The following is a 22380-nucleotide window of genomic DNA, read 5'->3' on the forward strand; positions in this document are numbered from 1 at the left end:
CGCTAGGCAAGCGCTCTACCACTGAGCTAAATCCTCAACCCCCCAGGTAACAGATTTTAACTACATGTGCTGGCGAAGATGAAGGTTTTCTTTGACAGCTCTTGAGATTGGGTTCTGGACCAACCTCTGAGGAGTCAATGTTGGATGTTTCTTTCTGCGGTTCAGGGTGTAATGTTGCAATTCAGATCCAGTGTTCTGCACAGGCTTCCTAGCACCATGATTTATCCCACCCATTCATTAGAGTTTTTTTCTGTCAATAGTCACAGCCCAGGTGGATCCTGACGGATACACATCTTGCTTTACCTGAGGAAGATATTGACTTTGCTTCTGCTGTGTGTATGTTTGTGGTATGTGTGTGTGTGTGTGTGTGTGTGTGTGTGTGTGTGTGTGTGTGTGTGTGTGAGAGAGAGAGAGAGAGAGAGAGAGAGAGAGAGAGAGAGAGAGAGAATGTGTTGGAGGTGGGTTTTTTTTTTGTTTTGTTTAAACATTTTTTTATAGTTTTAATTTTATGGGTACACTGTCACTGTCTTCAACACACAAGGAGAGGATTCCATTACAGATGGTTGTGAGCCACCATGTGGTTGCTGGGATTTGAACTCAGGACCTCTGGAAGAGCAGTCAGTGCTCTTAACCACTGAGCCATCTCTCCAGCCTGTTGGAGGTGTTTTTAATGGAGCTTGAGTTTGTAGTTTATCTACACCCGTTGAGCTTGCTAGTCCTATGCAGCTACTGTTCTGGGCTTGTCGAAAGCTGGTAAGCAGACACAGAGCTCAGCTGTCCTGAGGGAGGTGTCGAGGGTCAGGGCCAACAGCGGGTGGGGTTGGCTACCCATCCTGGCTGTGGGCCCTAGAGCCAGATGTTTGGGCTTAGCTGCTCAGCCAAACAGGGATAGGATGACTGAGTAATTAGGTACCCGCTTGTTTGGGGCTGGCAGAAGGTATCCGGGGGTAGAGAGACCTTGGGCTAGAACACCCATTACACACCCACACACCTCTGGTTTGCAGAAAAGTCAAAGGCCGTCCCCCAGGCTTGGCTCTCTGGCACAGAGAGATGACCGATAGCCAGGGTCCACCTGATCCCAACCAGGGATAGAGACGATGTTTTTTCTCCAATCTGGGGTGCTGCTCTGTGACACTCTAATGAGCCAGGACAGGAAGGAGAAGGCAGCAGAAATCCTGCCCTCCAAGTTTAGCTGTCAGTAGTTATTTAAGTCTTCGGCTTAATGAGATCTGAGGACCAGAGAGTTCCCTGCATGTTTGCCTGTTGGCAGGACCAGACTGTCCATCCATTAAGACCCCCGGACATTAGCCTACTCCACACCCGAATCAGTAACTGGACCCTGCTGGCCTTTGCAGGAGTGCAGGGGCGCCAGACTCCATCACCTTCTGTGACCTCTGAGTTGGGATCTGGGAAGAGGAGGGACCAGTTTCCTGGCCGCAGTTTCAGGGGTCAGAACTGGAGTGTGACGGTGGGGTGTCTTCCAAGCTGGTCCTCAGTTTTCAGACCAGTAAGGAGAGGTGCAGAGATAGGAAGGCACCTGCTCAGGTCAATAAGATAGGGGGAGTCATGAAAGTCCTAACCTGATGAGGTCAAGGAAGGGGCATGTTCCTTGTTGCAGGGCTGGGTTGCAGCTCTACTGTGTGGATTTGATGATGGGCTAGAGGGCCCTGAGTCCTTTCTGCAGTGCAGATCAAGCCCTTGCAGGGCAGCAGTGATGTGGACTGGAGGTGCATGCCTGAAACCCCAGTACTCAAGAAAGTTCTTTCTCTCTCTCTCTCTCTCTCTCTCTCTCTCTCTCTCTCTCTCTGTGTGTGTGTGTGTGTGTGTGTGTGTCTCACATACACACAGTTCACACATTAGGCACAGGGTGGCATAACTAGATGTATCTGGGATCACTTTTGTTTTTAAGGTTTTCTTTCATTAATTCGTTAAATTTATCAGGGGCGCATATGGAGGTTAGGGGACAACTTATGGGAGCTGGTTCTCTCCTTCTATTATTTAAGTTCCAGGGACCAAACTCAGATCATCCAGGCTACATAGCAAGTGTCTACCCACTGAGCCATCTCACTAGCCCTGAGCTCAGTCTTCATATGTACCGCATGTCATCTCTACCTGTACGTGAACTAACTCAGTAGTAATCCTCACCCTGTGGGCTTAGTGTGATTAATATTCCCATTTTACAGAGGAGAAACTGAAGCTCTGAGAAAGGATCCAAAATTCCAGAGGAATACAGGCTACAAGACTGGACCCAAGCCCAGTTGGTTTGATGTGGCCACATAATATTATCTGAGAAAGTTCAGTTGGTACAGTGCTGGCCCAGCATGCACAAAGCCTTAGGTTCAAACCCCAGCAGTGCACAGAACCAGGTGTGAAAATGCACATCCTGGCACTCGGGAGATACAGTCAAAAAGATCAGGAGCTCGAGAGCGTCCATGACACACTGACTGAAATGCCGGATTGGGCTACATGCATGAAACCTTGTCTCAAAAGGGTCTGGAGGAGACAGGCTTGGGTTGCCAATCAAGGCTGCTGCATAGACTGGGGCACGAACCAGGGATAACAGAGCGGTCATACACATATACTCCAGAGCCTAAGCACACTCACAGATACAGTGTTCCCATCCAGTCATCTCCGCATGCCCATGAGACATACACTATTATTATCCCCGTTTATAGGTGGGGACGGAGAGTAAGAGGCTCAGTAGCTGGCTCAGGACTACCCCTAACAAGGGCCCCACCCCAGCGTCCAGGCCGAGAGTGCATCTCCTCCTCTGCTGAGCTGTGGTAACCGTACCCTCCCCAGTCAGTGTTAACAGAGATGGAATGACAGCCGGCTGCAAAGCCTCTAAACCAGGGGTTCTCAACCTGTGGGTCACCTTTCACAGGGGTCACCTAAGACCATCCTGCATAGCAGATATTTATATTGTGATTCATAACAGTAGCAAAATTACCGCTATGAAGTCCCAACAAAAATAAATTCATGGTTGGGGCTCGCCCTGGCAAGAGGAACTGTCATAGGGGCTTGCAGGAAGGGTGAGAATCGCTGCAGAGTGGGATACAGGACACACCCCATAAGTGCCTGTTCCGGTTACGGTGATGCTATCCCACCCATTCGGACTCTTGAACGGTGTGCTCTGTTCTTTTTTTTTTTTCTTTTCTTTTCTTTTTTTTCCGGAGCTGGGGACCGAACCCAGGGCCTTGCACTTGCTAGGCAAGCGCTCTACCACTGAGCTAAATCCCCACCCCGGTGTGCTCTGTTCTTAAAGCTGGGCACACCGTGGCTCAGACCTCTTCCTGCCTCCACAGATTCGTCAGTGTCAGGGCTGTCACAGTGTTCACCACCAGGGTGATCAACATTAGCACGTCAGTGTCATCATGCCTCTGCCATTACCAACACCATCACCACCATCACTATTGTCACCACACTCACTGCCTTCATCATCACTTCGCCATCGACATCACCAGCAACACCATCGCCACTGTAATCGCCACCGTCCACACAGTTCACCATCACCACAGACAACACCACCATCATCCCCATTATCAATGCCATCCCCACAGTCACCACAAAATTACCTTCACCGTTATCATAACCTTCACAGCTAACGCCACCACCACCATTAACACACAGTCATGGCTTTCGTTGGTGTGATCACCATCTTTGTCATTATACCACCAGTGCCACCATGCCGTCTTTGTCATCACACTCATGGCCGCTGGCATCATCACACCATTATCTCCATCTTCCCATCACCATGATCACCATAACCACCATGGCCACCAGCCACCATCATCACCATGACCTTTATCATAAGCACGATCCTGTCAGTGACCACTGTTTCATATCAACACCACTATCACCCCACCATGGCCATCACCATCAACACCATGAGCACACGACCATCAACCGCCATTGCCTCACCATGATCACCAACACCATCGCAGGTATCACTGACAAGTTAGGACCAGCTTTGCAATTCTCTTCCTCCAGAGTCCCCTGCCTCCCCAGGAATAACACCCACACTTTGATTGTAGATACTTTGGCTTTTGTTTCTTTGAGAGTATCTTAAGCACTTGGAACTTCAGAATGGGTCACACATCTCCTCTCAGAGGCCTCTCCTCCTCCTCTGTGGTGGTGGTTGTGGGCACAGGTGTGCTGGGGGGCCAGGCCACCTCTGCAAGCCTCTTTACAGTCTCACTTAGCTGCCCCAACCCCTGGGCAGCCTCTACCAACTTGACTAGGCCCAGCCCCAGGACTTGGCGCTCCTGCCGGTCCTGCTCCAGGACCCGGGTCAGCCTCTGCAGCTGGTCACCCACCTCCCTCACAGCAGCCACCAGCTCCACCAAGGCAGGTGGCTCACAAGCCATGACCCTTACAGGTGGTACTGAGGAGACACATGGCCCAAAGGGACCTGGGTTGTGATTAGAAGTTGGCCCTTGAGCGAGGCGATCTGGGGGAGGTTGGTCAGATGGGTGGGCCATAGAGGAGATGGCAAGGTCAGCGGTCACCATGGGTTCTGAAACTGAGTGTAAGGTCTGGCTTCTGGGTGGTTTGAAGACCTCTGTGGATAGTGGGTCCATGCTTGGGGCTGGAGAGGGCCTGGAGGGGCCAGACTCTGAGGCTAGAGAGAACTCTAGGTTCTGCATCTGGGATTTGCCTGTGGGCGGGACTCCTACAAAGGTCAGATCTGGGTGTAGGCTAGGCTTGACCCTTGGTTGTGGAGTAGGAGAGGAAAATTCTGTCTCTGGGGAGGATGGAAGGGACTTTGTGGGGGTGGCAGAGGTTGAAGAAGAGTGAGTGTTGGTGGGAGGTTGAGGACTTGTGGTGGGATGAGGGCTCCCGGGATGCTGAGGGTTGGTGGTAGGTTGCAGGGCCATGGTGGGGTAGGAAGTTGTGTTGAGTTGAGGGATGGTGGTGGGGTGGGAGGGGGCTCTAGGATGAGGGGTAGTGGTGGGATGAGGGATGGTGGTGGGGTGAGGGATGCTGGTAGGGTAAGAGGCTGTGAATGGTTGTGTGTGGGTGCTGGGGCTCGTGGGGAGGTCTGAGGACTCAGAACTTTCTGGGATTATTTTGGGTGCTGTGCCCAGGTCTGGTGTCATGTCAGATCCTGGCGTCAGCTCTGAGGTAGGGGAAAGGCTGCTCACTTCTAATAGCATGGGGGAGTCAGAGGTTAGCCCTTCAGGGGAGTTGGATGTTGGGCTGCCTGAAAGCTCTGGGGGACGTGTTGGAAGCAAACTGGCATCAGTAGTGGACAAGGCAAAGTTTGTTGGGGAGGGAAGTCCTGGGGTGAGTGGAGATGTTTTGGGAGGGGTAGACGTCCCCTCCTGCTTTGAAGCCAAGTCTGGGAAGAGTTGTGGCCAGGAGCCAGAGGTCTGCTGTGAGCCAGAAGGCTCTGGTGAGGTGTAGGAAGCCGGGGATGAGGTGGTGTGTGTCGTCCTGGCTGAGGTGGGCTGCAGCGTCCGGCGCTCAGGTTTTGGCTTCCTTGGTAAACCTAGAGTTGAAGAAAAGAGGGTCAGATCGGTCAGAGGTCAGTCTGCCCTATCCACCGTGTCCCTTGTTGAGATGACCAATGGGGAGGCAAAGATCTTCATGACATCATGGGTCACCGGCAGACTTCACCAGGCCCTAGTGCCCCTCCTCCTGGCCTCCTGTGAGGTTCCTGCTGCCACCCGGTGGCCTATGAGGGGAACACACGTGGATACAAGTATGGAGGATACAAGAGTGGAGAATGAGTCCAGGAACCAGAGAGAGGGACACGCTTTGGTATACAAGAAGATTACTAGGAAACACCCACAGTGAGACTCTATGTGATAATTAATGTTCACTTTCAACTTGACAGGGTTTGGAATCACCCAGGGGACACAGGTCTGGACATGTCTATGCAGGGGTTTACAGAGAGATTTTGTTGGGGAGGGAAAAACAACTGTATCTACCCCATGGGCTAGAGTTCTAAACTGAATGAAAAGAAGTAAGCTGGTCGGGCGTGCTGGCCCATGCTTTTAATCCCAGCATTTTAGAGGCAAAGGCAGAGGGTCTGTGGGTCTTTCTGAGGTAAGAAGTAAGTTACCCCTAGAAATTTGGGGTCCGTCTCTGAACCCCACAGCACATACTCCCCAGGCCTCTTCTTGTGCCTCACCTGTGTTTGCACGGGCCCTTGGAGCTGGAAAGGGATGGCCTGGACTCTTTCTGGTGCTAGTGGTAACTGTGGATCCAGGTTTGGTTGTGGTGGGGGTCCCTTTGGACAGACTCCTTCCTGAAGGTGTATCCCATGTCCAGGAGAGCTCATAACTACCCTGGTCATCTGCAAAAGTGTGAGGAAGAGAGTTGAGTCCTCCCATTTCATCCTGCTGGCTCATTACCCCAGCTGACCCATCATCCAGCCCCCTCTACAACCTATGTCACCTTGGCCACCAGTCAGGATGCTCCTGGCTAGTAAAAGCAGAAATTGAAGAAGTTATCTTATAAAGCAAATGCATGCATTGCTTCTGTTCAAAGCAATATTTTTTGATACGATCTCAGATAGCTCAGGCTGGCCTTGAACTCACGTAGCTGAATCTGGCCTTGAATTCTGATCTCCCTTTACATTTTAAAATTACATGTACTTATTTGTGCATGTGTGTGTATATGAATGCACACACATGCCTTCCACCATGTGTGCTCCAACAACACTTGTCAGGTTTGTTGTCACCAAGTACCTTACCTACTGAACATGCACATACACACATGCACAAACAAAATAAATTTAAAATAAATAAATAGGTGACAAAAATAATTAATAAAAAGAAAACAATAGTCCTGAGTCTCATAACTACCTAGAATACAGAAACCTTTTCAGGCTGAATTGAAGGAGAAGAGAATAAAGACATAGGTAAGCCCAGAGAAAGGCAACACCACCGGCTTTGAAGAAGGAAGGGGCTATAGCTGGAAAAGTCAAGAGGGCAGATTCTGCCAAAGGGATCAACCCTGCTTATACCCTGATCTTAGATCGGTGAGACCCATGCATCTGACCTACAGAAGATCAAGAGCATGAGCTTGTGCTGTTTAAGACATCTGTGGTGATGTTCTATCAGTCAGAGATCCGTGGAGGTACTTCTTAGAGCTTAAAGCCTACCCTTGCTAGGGCAGGAGAGATGGCTTAGTGGTTAAGAGCATCTATTGGGTTTCCAACACACATTTCAGGCAGTTTATAACTGCATGTAACTCCAGTTTTAGATTGGATGTCCTCTTCTGGTCTCATTGAGCACTGTGTATGTGCGTGCATGTGTGTGTGTGTGTGTGTGTGTGTGTGTGTGTGTGTGTGTGTGTAGCTTGGCTGTTCTGGAACTTGTTAAGTGTGCACAGAGATCCACCCGCCTCTGCCTTCAGAGTGCTAGGATTAAGGGTATGCACCACCAAGCCCAAACCATAAAATAAGTCTTTTAGAATAAAATCCTAACCATGTGACTATGCACGTTTTTCCCCACAGGCCTTTGGTCCCTTGAGAATTCCCTTTCTTGGGCCAGCCGGTAAAGTTGGTTGCTGTACATCCTGATGGCCTGAGTTATACCTTGCCAAAACCCACGTGGTGGAAATAGAAAACCAAACTCACCGAAGCTGTCCTCTGACCTCCACCTATGTGCCACGGCACACACAAAAAACCAATTCTCTTCTTGCTCTCCTGTGCTGGCGGATAATGTCACATTTCTGGGAGGCTTTTTCATGATTTCACTACTATAAAGAATCATTACAACCTTGGGATCCTGAACCTATGGGTTGTTTTAGTAAAGAACTCTTCCAACAACGTTTTCTATTCTGGGGGATTACACAGGCATTCTGTACGTTGGACACACAACTCGCTCCAGACCCAGTGGAGGGTAGACTGGAGTCGGCTGAGTGAGGGGAGCCCAGACTTGTGTTTTGAATGGCAGCACACGTCGCCCCAGTGCAATGAGTGAATAGCGTTAGGTTGGCGTGATGATGCATGCCTATAGTCCTACCACTGAGAGTCCAAGGCCTGCCTGAACTACACGGTGACTTCTAAGCCAGCCTAGGTTCTGGAATAAGATGGCCTCAGCAGCAAACAAACAAGAGCGGGAAGACAGCTCAGTCTGTAAAGTTCTTGTTTTGCAAACATAGGGAACATGTGAACCCAGAGCACACATTTAAAGTAAATATTAAGCTGGATATGCTGGCTCCTCTTGTAATCCCCATGCTAGGGACACAGAGACAGGAGGACCGCCCAGGTTTATGCTCCACCAGCCTAGCCTCGATGTTGAACCCCAGGCCTCTGTCTCACAAAAACAAGGGTTAGATAGTGCCTAGGAAACAGCGCCAGAAGTTTCCCTGTGGCCACCACACACACTGTCCATGCATTGCAGAGACATACGCAAGTATTTACATACATTTATACTTACATACATACCATACAACATACACACACACAGACATATATCACATGTAAACTGTTTGAAACAGTCTCATCCTACCATACACCCCATACCTTCTTCTACATAGAACTTGCTACATATCTTGCTACATAGAACTGTCCCAAAAGTCTGCTTGCACGGTTTGTACTTGTGATTTATTTCCCCACTGCCCCAAAGAATCCCCCTGCCTCATGGGCTAGCTGTCTCTGCAGCGAGCTGTGCCTCTCCATACAATCAATTCCACCACAAGGGGACAATCAATTCCACCACAAGGGGGCGCGGTGTAACCGAGAAGCCTCCCTAATTGTGCAAAATGTAAGTTCTGTAAATCCGGCTGCACCTTAACAAGAAGCAGGGTCTCTGAAAGATCATTTCTGGCTCCAGAATTCTAATGATCAACCTTAATACCAGCAAGAGATACTCCCAGGTCTAAGTTACAAGTCTCTGAAGCCTACTGGAAAGAGGAGATCCTGGTGGCCAATCAAAATGCGCAGCACCCCTGTGATGTAAGGAGGTGCTAGGCAGAAGAGCAGGTACCTACCTAGGCAGGACTGACTGTGCATGCTGGGTTCCAGAAAGGACACAAGGTAATCCTACGATCAGTGACAGGCAGAGGGACACACAGAGAGAGGCAGTGAGCATTCACAGTCAAGAGTGTTTGTAGAGAGAGTGAAATGAAGAAGCCAGAGAAACAGTGGTGTGAAAGGCAGCGGGTTGGGCAGAAATAGTGTCAACCTCCTTCACTGAAATGAGGGCCAGGAGACACGGGGAGAGAGAAAGAAAGGACTGAGGCTAGCAGAAGAAAAAAACAAAAAACAAAAAACAAAAAACAGAGTGTGACTTAGTAGCTGACTGAAAAGAAGTCGGGGTATGTGTGGTACCCCATGCCTGTAATCCCAGGATTTGGTCAAGGGATCAAGGGCAGCCTCGGGTACATAGAGAGGCCCAGCCTGAGCTATAAAAGAACATACCAAAAGGGGGAGGGGCAGAGAAGAGTAAGGGAGAAAAGGGAAGGAAAGAGAAAGAGAAAGGAGGAGGGAGGAAAGAGCCATGGATGACGCGTGGCTGAAGTAATAAATTAGAGGACAGGTGAGATGGATCGGCACCCAGCCTGACAATTCTAGTAGTTACCTGGAACCCACATGGCAGAAGGAGAGGACTGAGTCCTGCAAGATGTACACACACACACACACACACACACATACACACACACACACACACACGAAGGTATCCATGCATGCAAGTGTGCACGCACACACATACGAGCTTGCATACGCACGTGTGGACACACATGCAAGCACACTCATGTATTTACACACTTGAGTGTGCTCACACACATGAATGTGTGCGTGCACGCACATGCACACACATGCACACATGCATGCACTCACACACGTGAGTGTACTTTCACACACTCACACACATGTGCACACACACACACTGTGGCATATGGCCCCAAGCACAGGCATGTATGCACACACGTACACAATCAATGTAACTAAGAAAAAGGAGAAAGCTACAGAAGGTAAGAGATAAAAGTGAAGGGTCTTAAAAAGACAATAAAGGGGGAAACCCAGGCAGGCAAGAAGAGAGGAAGTGACATGAAATACAGTGAGTGCTGGGCATGGTGGTACATGCCAGTGACCCCAGAGCTGGGGAGTGGAGGCAAGGGGAGAACAGGAGTTCTAGACCAGCTGGAGCAATGAAAGAAAGAAAAAGCAAACTAGTGAGAAATGGGGTGAGATGATGACTTGAAAGGAAGATACAGGGGCTGGAAAGAGAGTTCAGGCTGTTCTCCCAGAGGAGCCAGGTTCAATCCCCCCCAACACACCACACACACACACACACACTCTCTCTCTCTCTCTCTCTCTCTCTCTCTCTCTCTCTCTCTCTCTCTCTCTCTCTCTCTCTCTCTCTCTCTCCCGACTGTCTGTAACTCCAGTACCAGGAGTTCTGGTGCCCTCTTCTGGCCTGTGTGGGAACTGTATGCACATGGCACACGGACATGCATACATACAGGCAAAAACATCCATACCCGCAAGATAATAATTTAAAATTTTTAAAAAGAGTGGAAGGAGGAAGGAGTATAGAAATCTAAAGAAGAAAAGAGACACTGCATTGTGGAAAACAGGAATAGAGAGGAGAGAGTGGGAACGAATCCAATGGGAGGAAGACACCAGGAGAAAAGCAAAATGGAGTTTTAAAATGTAGATGATGAAGTCAAGAAGTTGGTAAGGTCACAGGCATGGGAGCCATAGGGACAGAGCTGGATGGGAGATGACAGAGCATGCAGGGTGGCAGCTCAGGGACCAGGGTGGATAGAGATCCACAAGGACGGAAGGACACAGACCACAGGGAGACAGAAGCCATGGAAAAGCAGGACAGATAGCTGTCATGTAAGGCACTGACCCTGATGGGTGGGGCTGGGAAGGGCAGGAGTTAGAACATATGCCCTAGGAGGGTCCTGTCTGTGCCTGAGCTAGAGCTTGACCAGGACAGAGCGTGCATTGCCACACTGGGTACGATTCTGCTGAGTGTGGAACCATGCGCTCACAGGATAACCCTGAGCTGAGGGCTCTGGGTCATTTCCGCAGATGCTCGGATTGAAGGGCTCAGGCTGGTGCGTTACAGCCACTGCCTGGCTGCTTTGGTAGGCTCAGTACTAGCTGGTGCCCTCTGTTCGCTCAGAGCCACATGCTGTCCCATTGCACTCTGGAGAAGATGAATACTGTCAAGCCCCAAATGGAATACATTTAGGCAAGCCTGCCAGGTCACAGAGGCCTAGGCTAGCTGTTAGATCTTTATGGCTGGCCATAGTGGTGTACATTTATAATGCCAACACTTGGGAAGGGAAGACAGGAGGATCAGTTCAAGGCAAACCTCAGCTACACAGCAAATTCAAGGTCAGCCTGGGATACACGATATATCACCTCAAAGCAAAAGCGAAAACAAACAGGGTGTAAAGTGCCTGTGGATGGAGAGCTCCACCAGTTTTCCTCTGGCCTCAGCACACATGCCTTGGCATACGCACCAGGGTCGAGCCCCTCACCTATGTCTGGAAGGCTCTGCGTTGCTGGAGAGAGAACTTCAGGGTTTGTGGTAGTAGCCCAGGAAGGTGTATGTCCAGGCTGTGTGGCCACTGTGGTCCTTTTGGTCAGGTCCTCTTCCGAAGTGGGGTCCCAGGTCCAGGAAGGGTAATCGTCATCCCCTGTGTAGCCTGGGGAGAGACAGGCAGCTTGTGTCTCTTCCTGCTAGCTGAGGCCCTTACCACTGTGCTTCCTGAAGTAACCCTTTCCTGTCCTCACACTGAACCCCCTCTGGCCCTCTCCTTAGACACCATTCTGTCCCCTCTAATTCCATCCCCTCCGATCCTTGCCACTGCTCTGCTCTTCTCTGCCAGTCTCCTGCGGTAACCCTTTCCCAGCCTGGGCCTGCTCCATAGACACCATTCTGTCCCACTCTAACTTCACCCCCTCGGCCTCCCTCACTGTTCCCTGGTACCAGTGCAGGTGAGCACCACGTCTTCTTCGTGGTCACAGTTGTGCTTCCCCCATGTCCCCGAGGGGCAGTCACTCAGTGACGTCTCACTTCCCTTACAGCCCATGTCATCCAACCAGATGGGCCCAGTGCCAGGGCCATAGTGGGTTTTGCCTACTCGGGGCCGGACCTTTCCGCAACCCAGTTCCCAGCAGGCCACTGTGGCATCCCGGAGGTCCCAGCTGTCATCACAGACTGTCCCCCAGAGCCCGGCATGCCACACCTCTAGCCGGCCAGCACACCTGTTGGGCCCATCAGCCAGACGAACCCGGAAGGGACCTGGGGGTGGTGGGAGGCCCTCAGGTTAGGAGGTGCAGGGCTATCTCACTGTTCCCACCCTTTTAATTCTCTACTACTCACCCGATGGCACGGGAACTCCAGCAGTCGGGGTGGCAGCTGGATCCTGGGAAGATTCTAGAGAGCCTTCTGGGTTCTCACCAAATGGCTCCAAGGAGGTCTGAGGGGTTTGTGCGGTGGTGGCCTCAGAGGTCACTTCTTGGGGGCCTTGAGTGGACAGTGATGCCGCGGTCTCTGAGGTCCACTCCCAGGGGACCCTAGGGGTCAGCCTTTCGGTGGTGTGTGAGGTCTGTCTGCGAGGAGCCTCGGCAGTAAGTCTCTTTGGTAACTCAGAGGTACGTGGGGTTGGGCTTAGGGAGGTTGGGGTGCCTGGGACCCTGGGGCGTTTAGTGATTGGTATCCCAGGGGGCTGAGTGGTTGGTCTCTTTGCATTTTTAGTCACCCACTTCTTGGTACTCTTGGGCACTTTCCCTGGAGCCTTTGTGGTTTTCTGTAGCACACTGGAGGTGAGACTGGCAGAAGGCTTGGTGGCCAGCTCTCCTGGGAGCCAGGCATCCTGATCTCTACCCAGCCCAGGGAGCCAGCTCCAACTGAAAGGGTCTGAGATGGTGTCCAGGCCGGGGGTCCCTAGGAGGCCGGGAGGGAGGAGAGATAAGATCATGAAGGAAGATCGCATCCTGTACCGCTAACCCATACCCTCCGCCCTCTTTTCCCTTAAGGAAATAGAAGTCTGTTGGACTGAAGAAATGGATCCGTGGCTAAGAGTACTTGCTGCTCTTTCAGAAGTCCTGGGTTTGATTCTTAGCACACACACAATGATGCTGTAACTCCAGTCTCAGAGAATTCGATGGCCTCTCCTGGCCTCTGAGGGCTCCAGTCACATGGTGCTTGCAGGCAAAATACCCCACCCCCACAGAAACAGCTAAGTAAAGGCAGTCTATACTAGGTGTGTTTGTCTCCTGACCATTGCGAGCATGCCTATAATGCATCATTCCCTAATTGCCCTCTCTTATCTCTCTCATCCCTATCTGACCCTCTCCCCACTTCATAGCCTTGGGTTTTGTCACGTGACCCACTTAATTCCAGCAAAGGCCACCTGCATTACCACTGGATTGAAACTGCCATTAAGTGCCCGGTGCAACAGTTAAAACTACTTTGAGAGCCCATCTCATCCCAGTCAGAAGGACCATCATCAAGGAGACAAATGACAGCCAGTGGACAAGATGGAGTCCTCATTCACCCTTAGTGGGAGTGTCTAGTGGTGTAGCCACTCCGGGAAGCTAGTGTGCAGATTCCACAAAGAGCTGGGAATAAGGAACTGGGGAGACAGTTCAGCAGGGAAGAACGATACACAAACAAAAGCGTGTACATGATTTAAAATAATAAAATCAGTATTTTTTTTAAGGCAAGGAAGAGGGCAACTCAGGATAGCTATTCCACTCCTAGGCACACACCCTCAGGCAGTGGTTCTCAACCTTCCCAATGCTGTGACCCTTTAATGCAGCTCCTCGTGTTGTGGTGGCCCCCAGACATAAAATCATTTTTGTTGTTACTTTGTAACTGTAATATTACTACTATTATGAGTCATGATGTAAATATCTGATTATTCGAATGGTCTTAAATGACCCCTGTGAAAAGGTCATTGAACACTCAAAGGGATCACGACCCATGGGTTGAGAACCACTGCCTTAAGGCCTTCATCTCTCTCTTTTTTTTTTTTCCTTTTCTTTTTTTCGGAGCTGGGGACCGAGCCCAGGGCCTTGCGCTTGCTAGGCAAGCGCTCTACCACTGAGCTAAATCCCCAACCCCTCATCTCTTATTTTAACACCTGCTTATGTTTCTACTGTTTGAGACAGGGGCACAGCTGCCCAGGCAGGCCTTGAACTTGTGATCCTCTTACATCATCTCAAATAGCTGGGATTATAGGACTGTGCCACCAGGCCTTGCTTTCTTTCCTCACCCGAACCCTACACACACTACAGATTTATTTCTATTCGATGTATTTTCCCTGCACATATGTCTGTGCACCATGTGTGTTCAGTGCCTGCAGAGGCCAGAAGAGGGAATCAGATCCTCACCCACCAAGCGGCGTTAGGGAGCTGCCGTGTGGGTGCTGGGAATCAAACCTGGGTCCTCTACAAGAGCAGCCAGCGCTTTTAACCACTTAGCCCTTGTTCATTTCGTGGGTTTTTTTTTTTTTCCATGACAAGGTTACTATAGCCCAGGCTAGCCTTAAATTCATAAGACTTCTCCTGCCTCAGCCTTTGAAGTGCTGGCACTACAGGCATGTTCTCTTGTCCCTGCCTTTTCTTTCATATTTATTACCCTCGAAAGTGGCATGAAGCCTACATGCCCGTTCCCTGCTCCCCCTCCTCCCGTGGCTCCCAGAAGAGACAGAGGCAGAGCTGATGACTCCATCCTTTGAGTCACCAATATCCACACTCTGTCTCTCTGGTTAGGTCACCTAGGCAATCAAGGATGAGCCATGCCTAAGACAAGCTTGGGGACTTTGCCCCTGGCTCCAGGAGGATGACCTCTACACCCTTGGAATGTTCTTGCCTGGTAAGAAACTATGTGTTTGGGGCAGAGAGAAGAGGACACTCGCACCATCTTAAGTCCATACTGACAATGTGACTTCCGAACAGCCACGTGCATGGTCAATCAAGGCCCTGTCAGAAATAAATAAATAAATAAATAAATAAATAAATAAATAAATAAAACCTGCAGACCTCGAGGCTAGCATGTCTGGATGGCTGTTCTTGTATGTCGTCACACAGGTTGCTGGGATAATGCAGAACTGTCTACACCACCAGCACTTCACACCCAAACGCCGCTCCCTGTGTGTTTCCCTTGGTTTAACTTAACCTGCATCTTCACTATACTGAAATATAGCACCGAGCCTCTTACTTCCGAGAGTCCTTTAGCAACAGAAGGACCCTCAGTGCGGTTTCAGAGGCCTCCCAAACACTACCTCGTCCTGCTGGTTTGCAATAGCTGACCTGTGTTCCCCTTGCCCTCCACGAGGCCTGAGCGTCTCACAGCCCCGTCCTATTGAGCACCCAACTCCTAGCTTAGCATCTACCACTGAGGTTGGAAACCAGACCCCTATAAATGGGGGGAAGTGCACTGCCAGCCTTGATGGGAAGTAGCCCTCACTTTGGGTAGACATAGGCGATGTCAATAAGGTTGTATGAGCTAAATATGCACCACAGAGTGGGGACTTGCAGTAGTCAAGTTATCGCCACCCTTAGCCTCCATGCCTTCCTCTGAGAAGCCCTCCTAGAGCCAGTGGATAGCTAGCACGTCCTCACCGGTGCAGGTAACCCCGACATCCTCATTGTGGGCGCAATTGTGTTTCCCCCAGGAAGCAGCAGGGCATTCTGACAGTGAAGCCTCCGTCCCCACACAACCTACATCATCCAGCCAGATGGGGCCTGCGCCCCAGCCAAAGCGGCCTGCTGCAGGGTCTGGCTGTCGGGGCCCCCCACAGCCCAGCTCCCGGCAGACCACAGCTGAGTCTCTCATGTCCCAGCTGTCATCACATACTGTCCCCCAGCGTCCATCATGCCATACCTCCAGCCGACCAGAGCACCTGCTGGGTCCAGCCACCAGGCGCAACTGGGGGGACCCTGGAAGAAAAAAAAAAGCCAAGAGTCAGGGTCAAAGAGCCCAGGTAGCACTCTGAGCCTTCATCCACCTGCCTTATGACTTCCTTTCTAAATGCCCATCTATTCCCTTGGCTGTGCTTTTCCTTGTAATCGTTCAGTCCAGAGAGCAGGCCCTGATCAAGGTCTTGCCTGCAGTGGACACAGAGCCAAGCAGAGCTGGGTGTTTCCCCAGAAAGATAATGTAGAATTACCATATGATGTAGAAATTCCACCCTTAGGGATACACCCAAAGTATATTGAAAGGGGGCTGGCAAGATGGCTCAGTGGGTGAAGGCACCTGCCCTCAAGCCTAACAATCCTGAGGGTCTGATCTCTGGGACATCCACCTGGCAGAGAAAGAGTTCTCCGACCTATGTGTATCATGACACGTGTACATATACACACAGGACTAAACATGATTTTTAAAAGCTGAAAGAAAGCATCTGTTAACATTTAATCATTTCATTAGTATTAGAAATTTTGACTAGAGACATGTCAGGAGCAGAGAGTACCCCCTCACAGTTCAAAGAAGCAACTGAGCGTCAAAACACCCAGTAATGGCACGGTGACCACTCAGCAAGAATTGCCCTATTCATCTGCAGACAAAAATGCTGTCCAAAGAGGACAAACAGATGTGGGGTAGTCAACTGCTAAGCTCTGCCAGTACAGGGTAAGCTAGTCCTTTATACTCCTGCTTCATTTCAAGTCTATCAGATGGTTCTGGGCCGAAAGGCTGAAGAGAAATGCTCCAACGTTATAAGAAATTAGAGAACTGTCCAGGAAGTCAGACGTCTCCACAATTTGTTAAAGTTTTGGAAGCTATGTTTTTGTGCTTCCACATATTCAGGTTATATTTATTTCATTCTCAGATTTCTGACGGGGTTGAAGACTAGGTATAGTCTCATAATTAAAGTCAAGTTGTTTAGCACTGAGAGAGATGACATAGATTTGAAAATGTGGTTTTCAGATTGTAATGCAGGCTAAAATTAGAACATAATTCAGGAAGAGAATTGTAACCTCTTTAAGTTAGGATAGATGGTAGAATACTTTGACAAATATGATGGACTAGATCTTACGTGTACATCATACTTTGTAATTTACATAACTGTTATGGTTGTGCTCAATTTATATCTGAGGGAAAAGAGAGAGCCTTGTTAATTGGACAAAAGGGGGGAAATGAAGTGGGTTTGACCTAATGCTGCTAGTGTTGTAATGTTAATTTTGGTCCCCAAAACTGCTTACACAAGTGTCTATACATAAGTCAGAGTACACTGTCAGATCCCATTACAGATGGTTGTGAGCCACCATGTGGTTGTTGGAAATTGAACTCAGGACCTCTGAAGAGCAGTCAGTGGCTAGCCAGAGGACATTGTGACAGTCCCACCATAGAGCCCAGATGTTAGATGGTAAGCTCTCATGCCCATCCTCATGTCCAGGTCAGGGCCAGCTACAGAAGGTGGGACTCTTGTACAAGCAACCCTGGATTTTCCGCAATCAACAGACCATTAAATCAAGTACTGGTCTGAGCAGGGGCTTGGGCTCCTCTTTTCTACCTTCTTTCTGCAAGCAGGTTTCATGGAGACAGTCTCACAGCCAGAGCAGAGAAACACTCACCAGCTTCAGGTCCAGGCTCTGGAGGGGCAGTAGGAGAAGCAGGAGGAGGCCAACTGCCTGCTGGGCCTGGCGTATGACCCACTGAGGTAGACTGGAGCCTGGGTGTTGTTCTGTTGCTGTCCACTGCAGGAGCTGTAGGCTGCACATCGCCACCGAGAGGCATGCCTGAGGCAGGAAAGAGACATTAGCACCGCCGCCAGGGCTGCCTCCTCCACAGGCCCAAGGCTTCCCCAAACTGCAGTAAGAAGTGGGTAGGAAGAACAGGGTAGAGAGAGCAGGAAGTAGAGTTTGGAGGTGAAAAAGAAGACGGGGGCAAGGCAAGATTGGCATCTACTAAGAGCAAGGAAGCAGGGCTCACCCCTCATTATGACCATCAAATACCAAATAATATCCAGTACCCCTTAGGCAATCCTTAGTTAACTTGGCATAAGGTTTCACATAAGAATATAAGATAGGGGGTTGGGGATTTGGCTCAGTGGTAGAGTGCTTGCCTAGCAAGCGCAAGGCCCTGGGTTCGGTCCCCAGCTCCGAAAAAAAAAAAAAAAAAAAAAGAATATAAGATAGGGAAATCACACAGGAAGTGAAGGCTGAGCCTGGACAATGCTTCTCTCCCATCCACTCAGGTGACTACACATGCACTGCTCCAGCCTTCCCCACTCACATCACTCCTATGCCCTTACCATCACACACAGCCCCAGCATCCTCCCGATGGTGACAGTCATGCTGACCCCAGGGCCTCGCAGGGCAGAATCGTAAGGCTGTCTCGTTTCCTCGACATCTGAGGTCATCCAGGATGATGGGTCCAGCCCCCTCACCAAAGAAGGCACCCCCTGGGGCAGCCAGGGCACCCCCACAGCCCAGCTCCCTGCAGGCCACAGCGGCATCACGAAGATCCCAAGCATCGTCACATACCGACCCCCAGCGGCCACCATGCCAAACCTCCAGGCGCCCAGCACAGCCGTGGGGACCATCAGCAAGGCGCAACCTGGGTGCAGGACCTGAAACGGAAGGACAGAGGTCAGGGTGACAAGAGGTCAGAATGGACGAGTGCCTGCTATGTAACCAAGAAGGAAAACTACAGTGGGTTTGCAAGGGTCACCTTAACACCGTGGGAGTCTAGGGTTGTGAGCAGATACTGAGTTAGACCAGTGAAGAAGCAGGATGGGTGAACAGGTATTGACTTACGCCGACAGGGAACAAGAACGCTGGGGGAAGGAAAGAGGGAAAGGAAGTGAGGTAGAAGAAGAAGGAGAGAATGGAGGAGGAAGCCCCCAAGTGCCCTTCCATGGCCCTTAACACTTGGTCCCAGTTTCTAGTTGCTTCCTCAAGAAAACTGAGACTCGACATGCTAAGATCCTCACTGCCTCTCCCAGAGAATGTATAGAGAGACAGACGTGAGGCCAGGCCTTTTACTGCTTCCTGGGGGCAGGGGGGAGCTGAGATCTGAAGAGGAAGTAGTTGCCCCCCCCACCCCCCCACACACATACCAGTACAGACCAGCCCTGCATCCTCTGTGTGGTCACAGTTGCTCCGGCCCCAGGGGCTTCGGGGACAGTCCCGGAGGGCCTCCTCTCCTCCTCCACACCCGACATCGTCCATCCACACGGGTCCCTCACCAGGTCCGAATCTGGCACCTCCAGGGGCGGCCAGCGCTCCCCCACATCCTAGCTCCCTACAGGCCACTGCTGCGTCTCGGAGGTCCCATCCATCATCGCAGACAGTACCCCAACGTCCACCGTGCCAGACTTCCAGGCGGCCGGCACATCCATGGGGACCTGAGACCAGACGCAGCCGCTCTGGGGGGTGCAGACAGGGAAGACAGGAGACCGTATGAGGCTAATGTCAGCTTGGAGGGGCAGCTTCTTGTTTGTTCACCTGGGGAAGCTAAGGCCCAGAAATAGCAGAGGACTGAGGTTTGCCTGCCGATTGGCTAATTTAGAAAAGAAAACTGCTATCCCTCTGGTTCTCATAGAGGAAGGATCAAGAAGAGGGGGTGGCCAGCCCTGACTGGATCTGAAGGGAGGAAACAATGAATGTTGGTCTCCTTGGAGAGTCATTGGCTGAATGGAGGTCTGGGATCCTCAGTTTGGCCGGGTCTAGGGTCTCATAGCACCCAGATCAGGACCTTGTCTAAGGGAGATTTAGAGACTTACCTTGGCGGGGAGCTCCATTTGTCAGTACAGGGGCTCGGGTGGACTTGACCTGCTTGGGTGGCCGGGGGTTCTTCTTTCGGGGGCCATTCTGGGAGCTTGCTGCCGGCTGGGGAGCTAGGAAAGTGACATGTGACCAGGAACTCAGGATCTGAGCTGGCCACCCTTCCTGACTTCTTTCATCTGTCTAGGGATTCTTTTCTGAGGGTTTGAAAGATTTCTGGACAGAGGATTTCTAGGTAACAAAGGAAACCAGCTTGCTGGGAAAACGTCTGCGTGACGACCTTCCCCATAGATGAGTCCAACCAGGGTGCAGGATGGGAAGCCTAGTCCTTTGTGCTCACCATGAGTTATAGGGGGCTCCTCTGAGCTGGGGCTCAGCTCCCCAGACAGTGCCAGCCATGGGTCCCCATCCAGCAGGGACACTGAGTCTTCTCTAGAGTTAGCTGCACGCTGACCTATGGGAGAGAAGCAAAGTTATGAGGACAGTGATGGGGGAGGAGTAGAAGGGCCATTTGACCCCTGGGGCAGAAGGACCTTGGATGCCTGAATTCCCTGGGGCTCAGAAATAAGCTGGCAGTCTTTGGGGGTGGGCACCTGGCCTTATGAGATCTGGAATTGGTTATCTCTCAGCTTCCAGACAGCTCAGATCTGTGGGAACTAAGGGCTTGGGGGTTCCTGGGGCCAGAACCATAAGAGGAGTTTGAATCTTTTTACCTACACAGACGACGCCCGCGTCCTCCTCGTGAGAGCAGATATGAGCCTTCCAGCCCCGGTGGGGACAGATACCCAGCTGTCCCTCACTGCCCCGACAGGCCAGCTCACTGAGCCACACGGGCCCAGTGCCCTCCCCAAAGAAGGCACCCCCGGGGGCGGCTAGCGCCCCTCCGCAGCCCAACACACGGCAGGCCACTGCAGCATCCCGAAGGTCCCATCCGTCATCACACACGGTGCCCCAGCGCCCGCTGTACCAGACCTCCAGGCGTCCTGCACAGCCATGAGGGCCATCAGCCAGGCGGAGTCGCTCTGAGGGGTGAAGAAAAAAACTGTAACTCCAGACAGGAGTACTGTAGGCACGGTGACACCAAGGGTGGCGGTGGGGGGTGTGTGTTACAAGCTACCATCAGGAATCCAGCTACCCTGGAGGCTGGGCCCTGGTCCCAGACTCCTGGGTGCAAATAAGAGGAGTATCTCAGAGATGCTGGGGGCTGTGTGGAAGGACACTGAACCAGGGAATTCGGGCATCCAAAGTCCTTCTGCCAGGGGTCAAATGGCCCTTCTACTCCTCCCCCATCACTGTCCTCATAACTTTGCTTCTCTCCCATAGGTCAGCGTGCAGCTAACTCTAGAGAAGACTCAGTGTCCCTGCTGGATGGGGACCCATGGCCTGCACTGTCAGGGGAGCTGAGTGGAATCTGGGCAGCAGGGACCAGCAGGAGAGAGGGGAGGCTTAGAGCTGGGTGAGGCCAAGTGCAGAATCAGGACACTTACCTATAGCCTGGATCCCCACCAGCATTGCTGCAAAGGAGATTGGAAGGGACAGAGTGAAGGGTAAATCAGAGGGGAGGGGTCCTTTCCCCAGTGCAGGCTTCCAGCTTCAGTTCAGTGGGAAGCATCATTCACATACAGATTCCTCATACCTCTGAGTCAGAAGCCCCATTGCTGGAATGGACTTTGGGTGGAGGCTGGGATAAGTTACAGGTCCCTGGGGTGGGTGGGGCCCCGGATGCCTGACCCTTGAAGACAGGGCTGGGGACCATATTGAATGGTGGGAGTGATAGCTCCACAGAGTGCATGCAGGGGCAACAAAGGGCAGGTCACTTGAGTTGCTAGGCAGGACTAGCAGAAGGCTGGGTCCCTGAGGGATTAGAGGGGCCGACCAGATGTCAGGCTATCACACAGCACCAGGGACCAGAACAGGCTCCCTATAGTATGAGTCCCTGAACTGGAGAAGCTAAAGTGTCAGAGGTGAGGGTCCAGGCCCCTAAGGTGCCCCACCCCCCACGGGAATGGATCACTCACCAAGAAGACACGCCAAGACCCTCATGTTTGCAGAGTCCAGGGCAGGGGATGGGGTGAAAGGGGAAAGAGGGCAGGAGAGGGGAGGCGGAGGCAGCCAGGGAGGATAGGAGGGAGGGAAGCCGCTGCTGAGGCGCCCTGGACAGCTAGGAGCAGGCTGGGCTGAAGGCTTTGCCAGGAGGGAGAGAGGCTGCAGGGATGCAGCAGGGGACAGGAGGGGGAGGGGGCTGGCCACAGCTGAGCCTGGAGGAGGGGGGGCGGTGGGCAGGCAGAAGGGAGGTGTTCAAGTGCAAACACCCACACTGGAGGGAGGCGGCCAGCCAAGCTCCAGAGGGCCACGCGCTTAGAGATGCTTCTGGGGATGGCAGTTCTGGGAAGGGGCAGGCCTGGGTGTCTGGGGGACAGGGCTGAGGGCACACCCTTTTGCCTCCTCTTATTGTCCAGCCAGGCAAGTAAGTGTAAACGGGAGTGGACAGATTTGGGGGAATCCTGCAGTAGCAAGAGGGCCTGCAGCCAGACACTAGGAGGGACTTCCTAGATCTAGAAGAGAAACTGAAAAACCTCTCTCTCCATTTGACACCCACTGTGGCAAATCTGGATGGGAACCTCCCAGTGCCTATTTGAGGAAGGAGTGTCTGAACTTACAACTTACCAGTTCCTAGAACAAAGGTATGGAGGGTAGAGAGACCAAGGGGGTCAAGGCCTCGGTTT

At 51.5% G+C, this 22380-nt stretch overlaps 1 protein-coding gene across 2 annotated transcripts; it reads right to left on the reverse strand.

The window, feature by feature from the left end:
- Positions 1–4028: 4028 nt before the first annotated feature.
- On the reverse strand, positions 4029–21845 carry Ssc5d (scavenger receptor cysteine rich family member with 5 domains). Of its 2 annotated transcripts, NM_001134545.1 has the most exons (14): positions 21673–21820; positions 21142–21168; positions 20368–20676; positions 19995–20108; positions 19654–19767; positions 18988–19296; positions 18181–18498; positions 17501–17665; positions 15551–15868; positions 12303–12866; positions 11907–12221; positions 11455–11622; positions 6137–6301; positions 4031–5491 (listed from the first exon to the last, which is right to left on the reverse strand). In NM_001134545.1, exons 1-14 carry the CDS (start codon positions 21695–21697, stop codon positions 4092–4094), a joined length of 4311 nt encoding a protein of 1436 aa, NP_001128017.1. In that variant the 5' UTR covers positions 21698–21820; the 3' UTR covers positions 4031–4091. The 2 variants fall into 2 exon arrangements, with proteins under 2 accessions (XP_087410313.1, NP_001128017.1); XM_087554187.1 differs by lacking the exon at positions 11907–12221 and having other exon boundaries at positions 4029–5491; positions 21673–21845.
- Positions 21846–22380: the final 535 nt, after the last annotated feature.

This window comes from Rattus norvegicus, chromosome 1 (assembly GCF_021556685.1).
Source record: "Rattus norvegicus strain SHRSP/BbbUtx chromosome 1, alternate assembly SHRSP_T2T, whole genome shotgun sequence".
Lineage (NCBI taxonomy): Eukaryota > Metazoa > Chordata > Mammalia > Rodentia > Muridae > Rattus > Rattus norvegicus.

Excerpts from the sequence above, each read along its gene's own strand:
- Ssc5d (NM_001134545.1), bottom strand. The coding sequence starts at position 21,697 with ATGAGGGTCTTGGCGTGTCTTCTTG. Across the intron at positions 19,768-19,994 it reads GGAGCCCCCTATAACTCATG|CTCCCCAGCCGGCAGCAAGC; the intron begins GTGAGCACAAAG and ends TCACTTTCCTAG. Across the intron at positions 6,302-11,454 it reads GCAGAGCCTTCCAGACATAG|ATGACCAGGGTAGTTATGAG; the intron begins GTGAGGGGCTCG and ends ACACTTTTGCAG.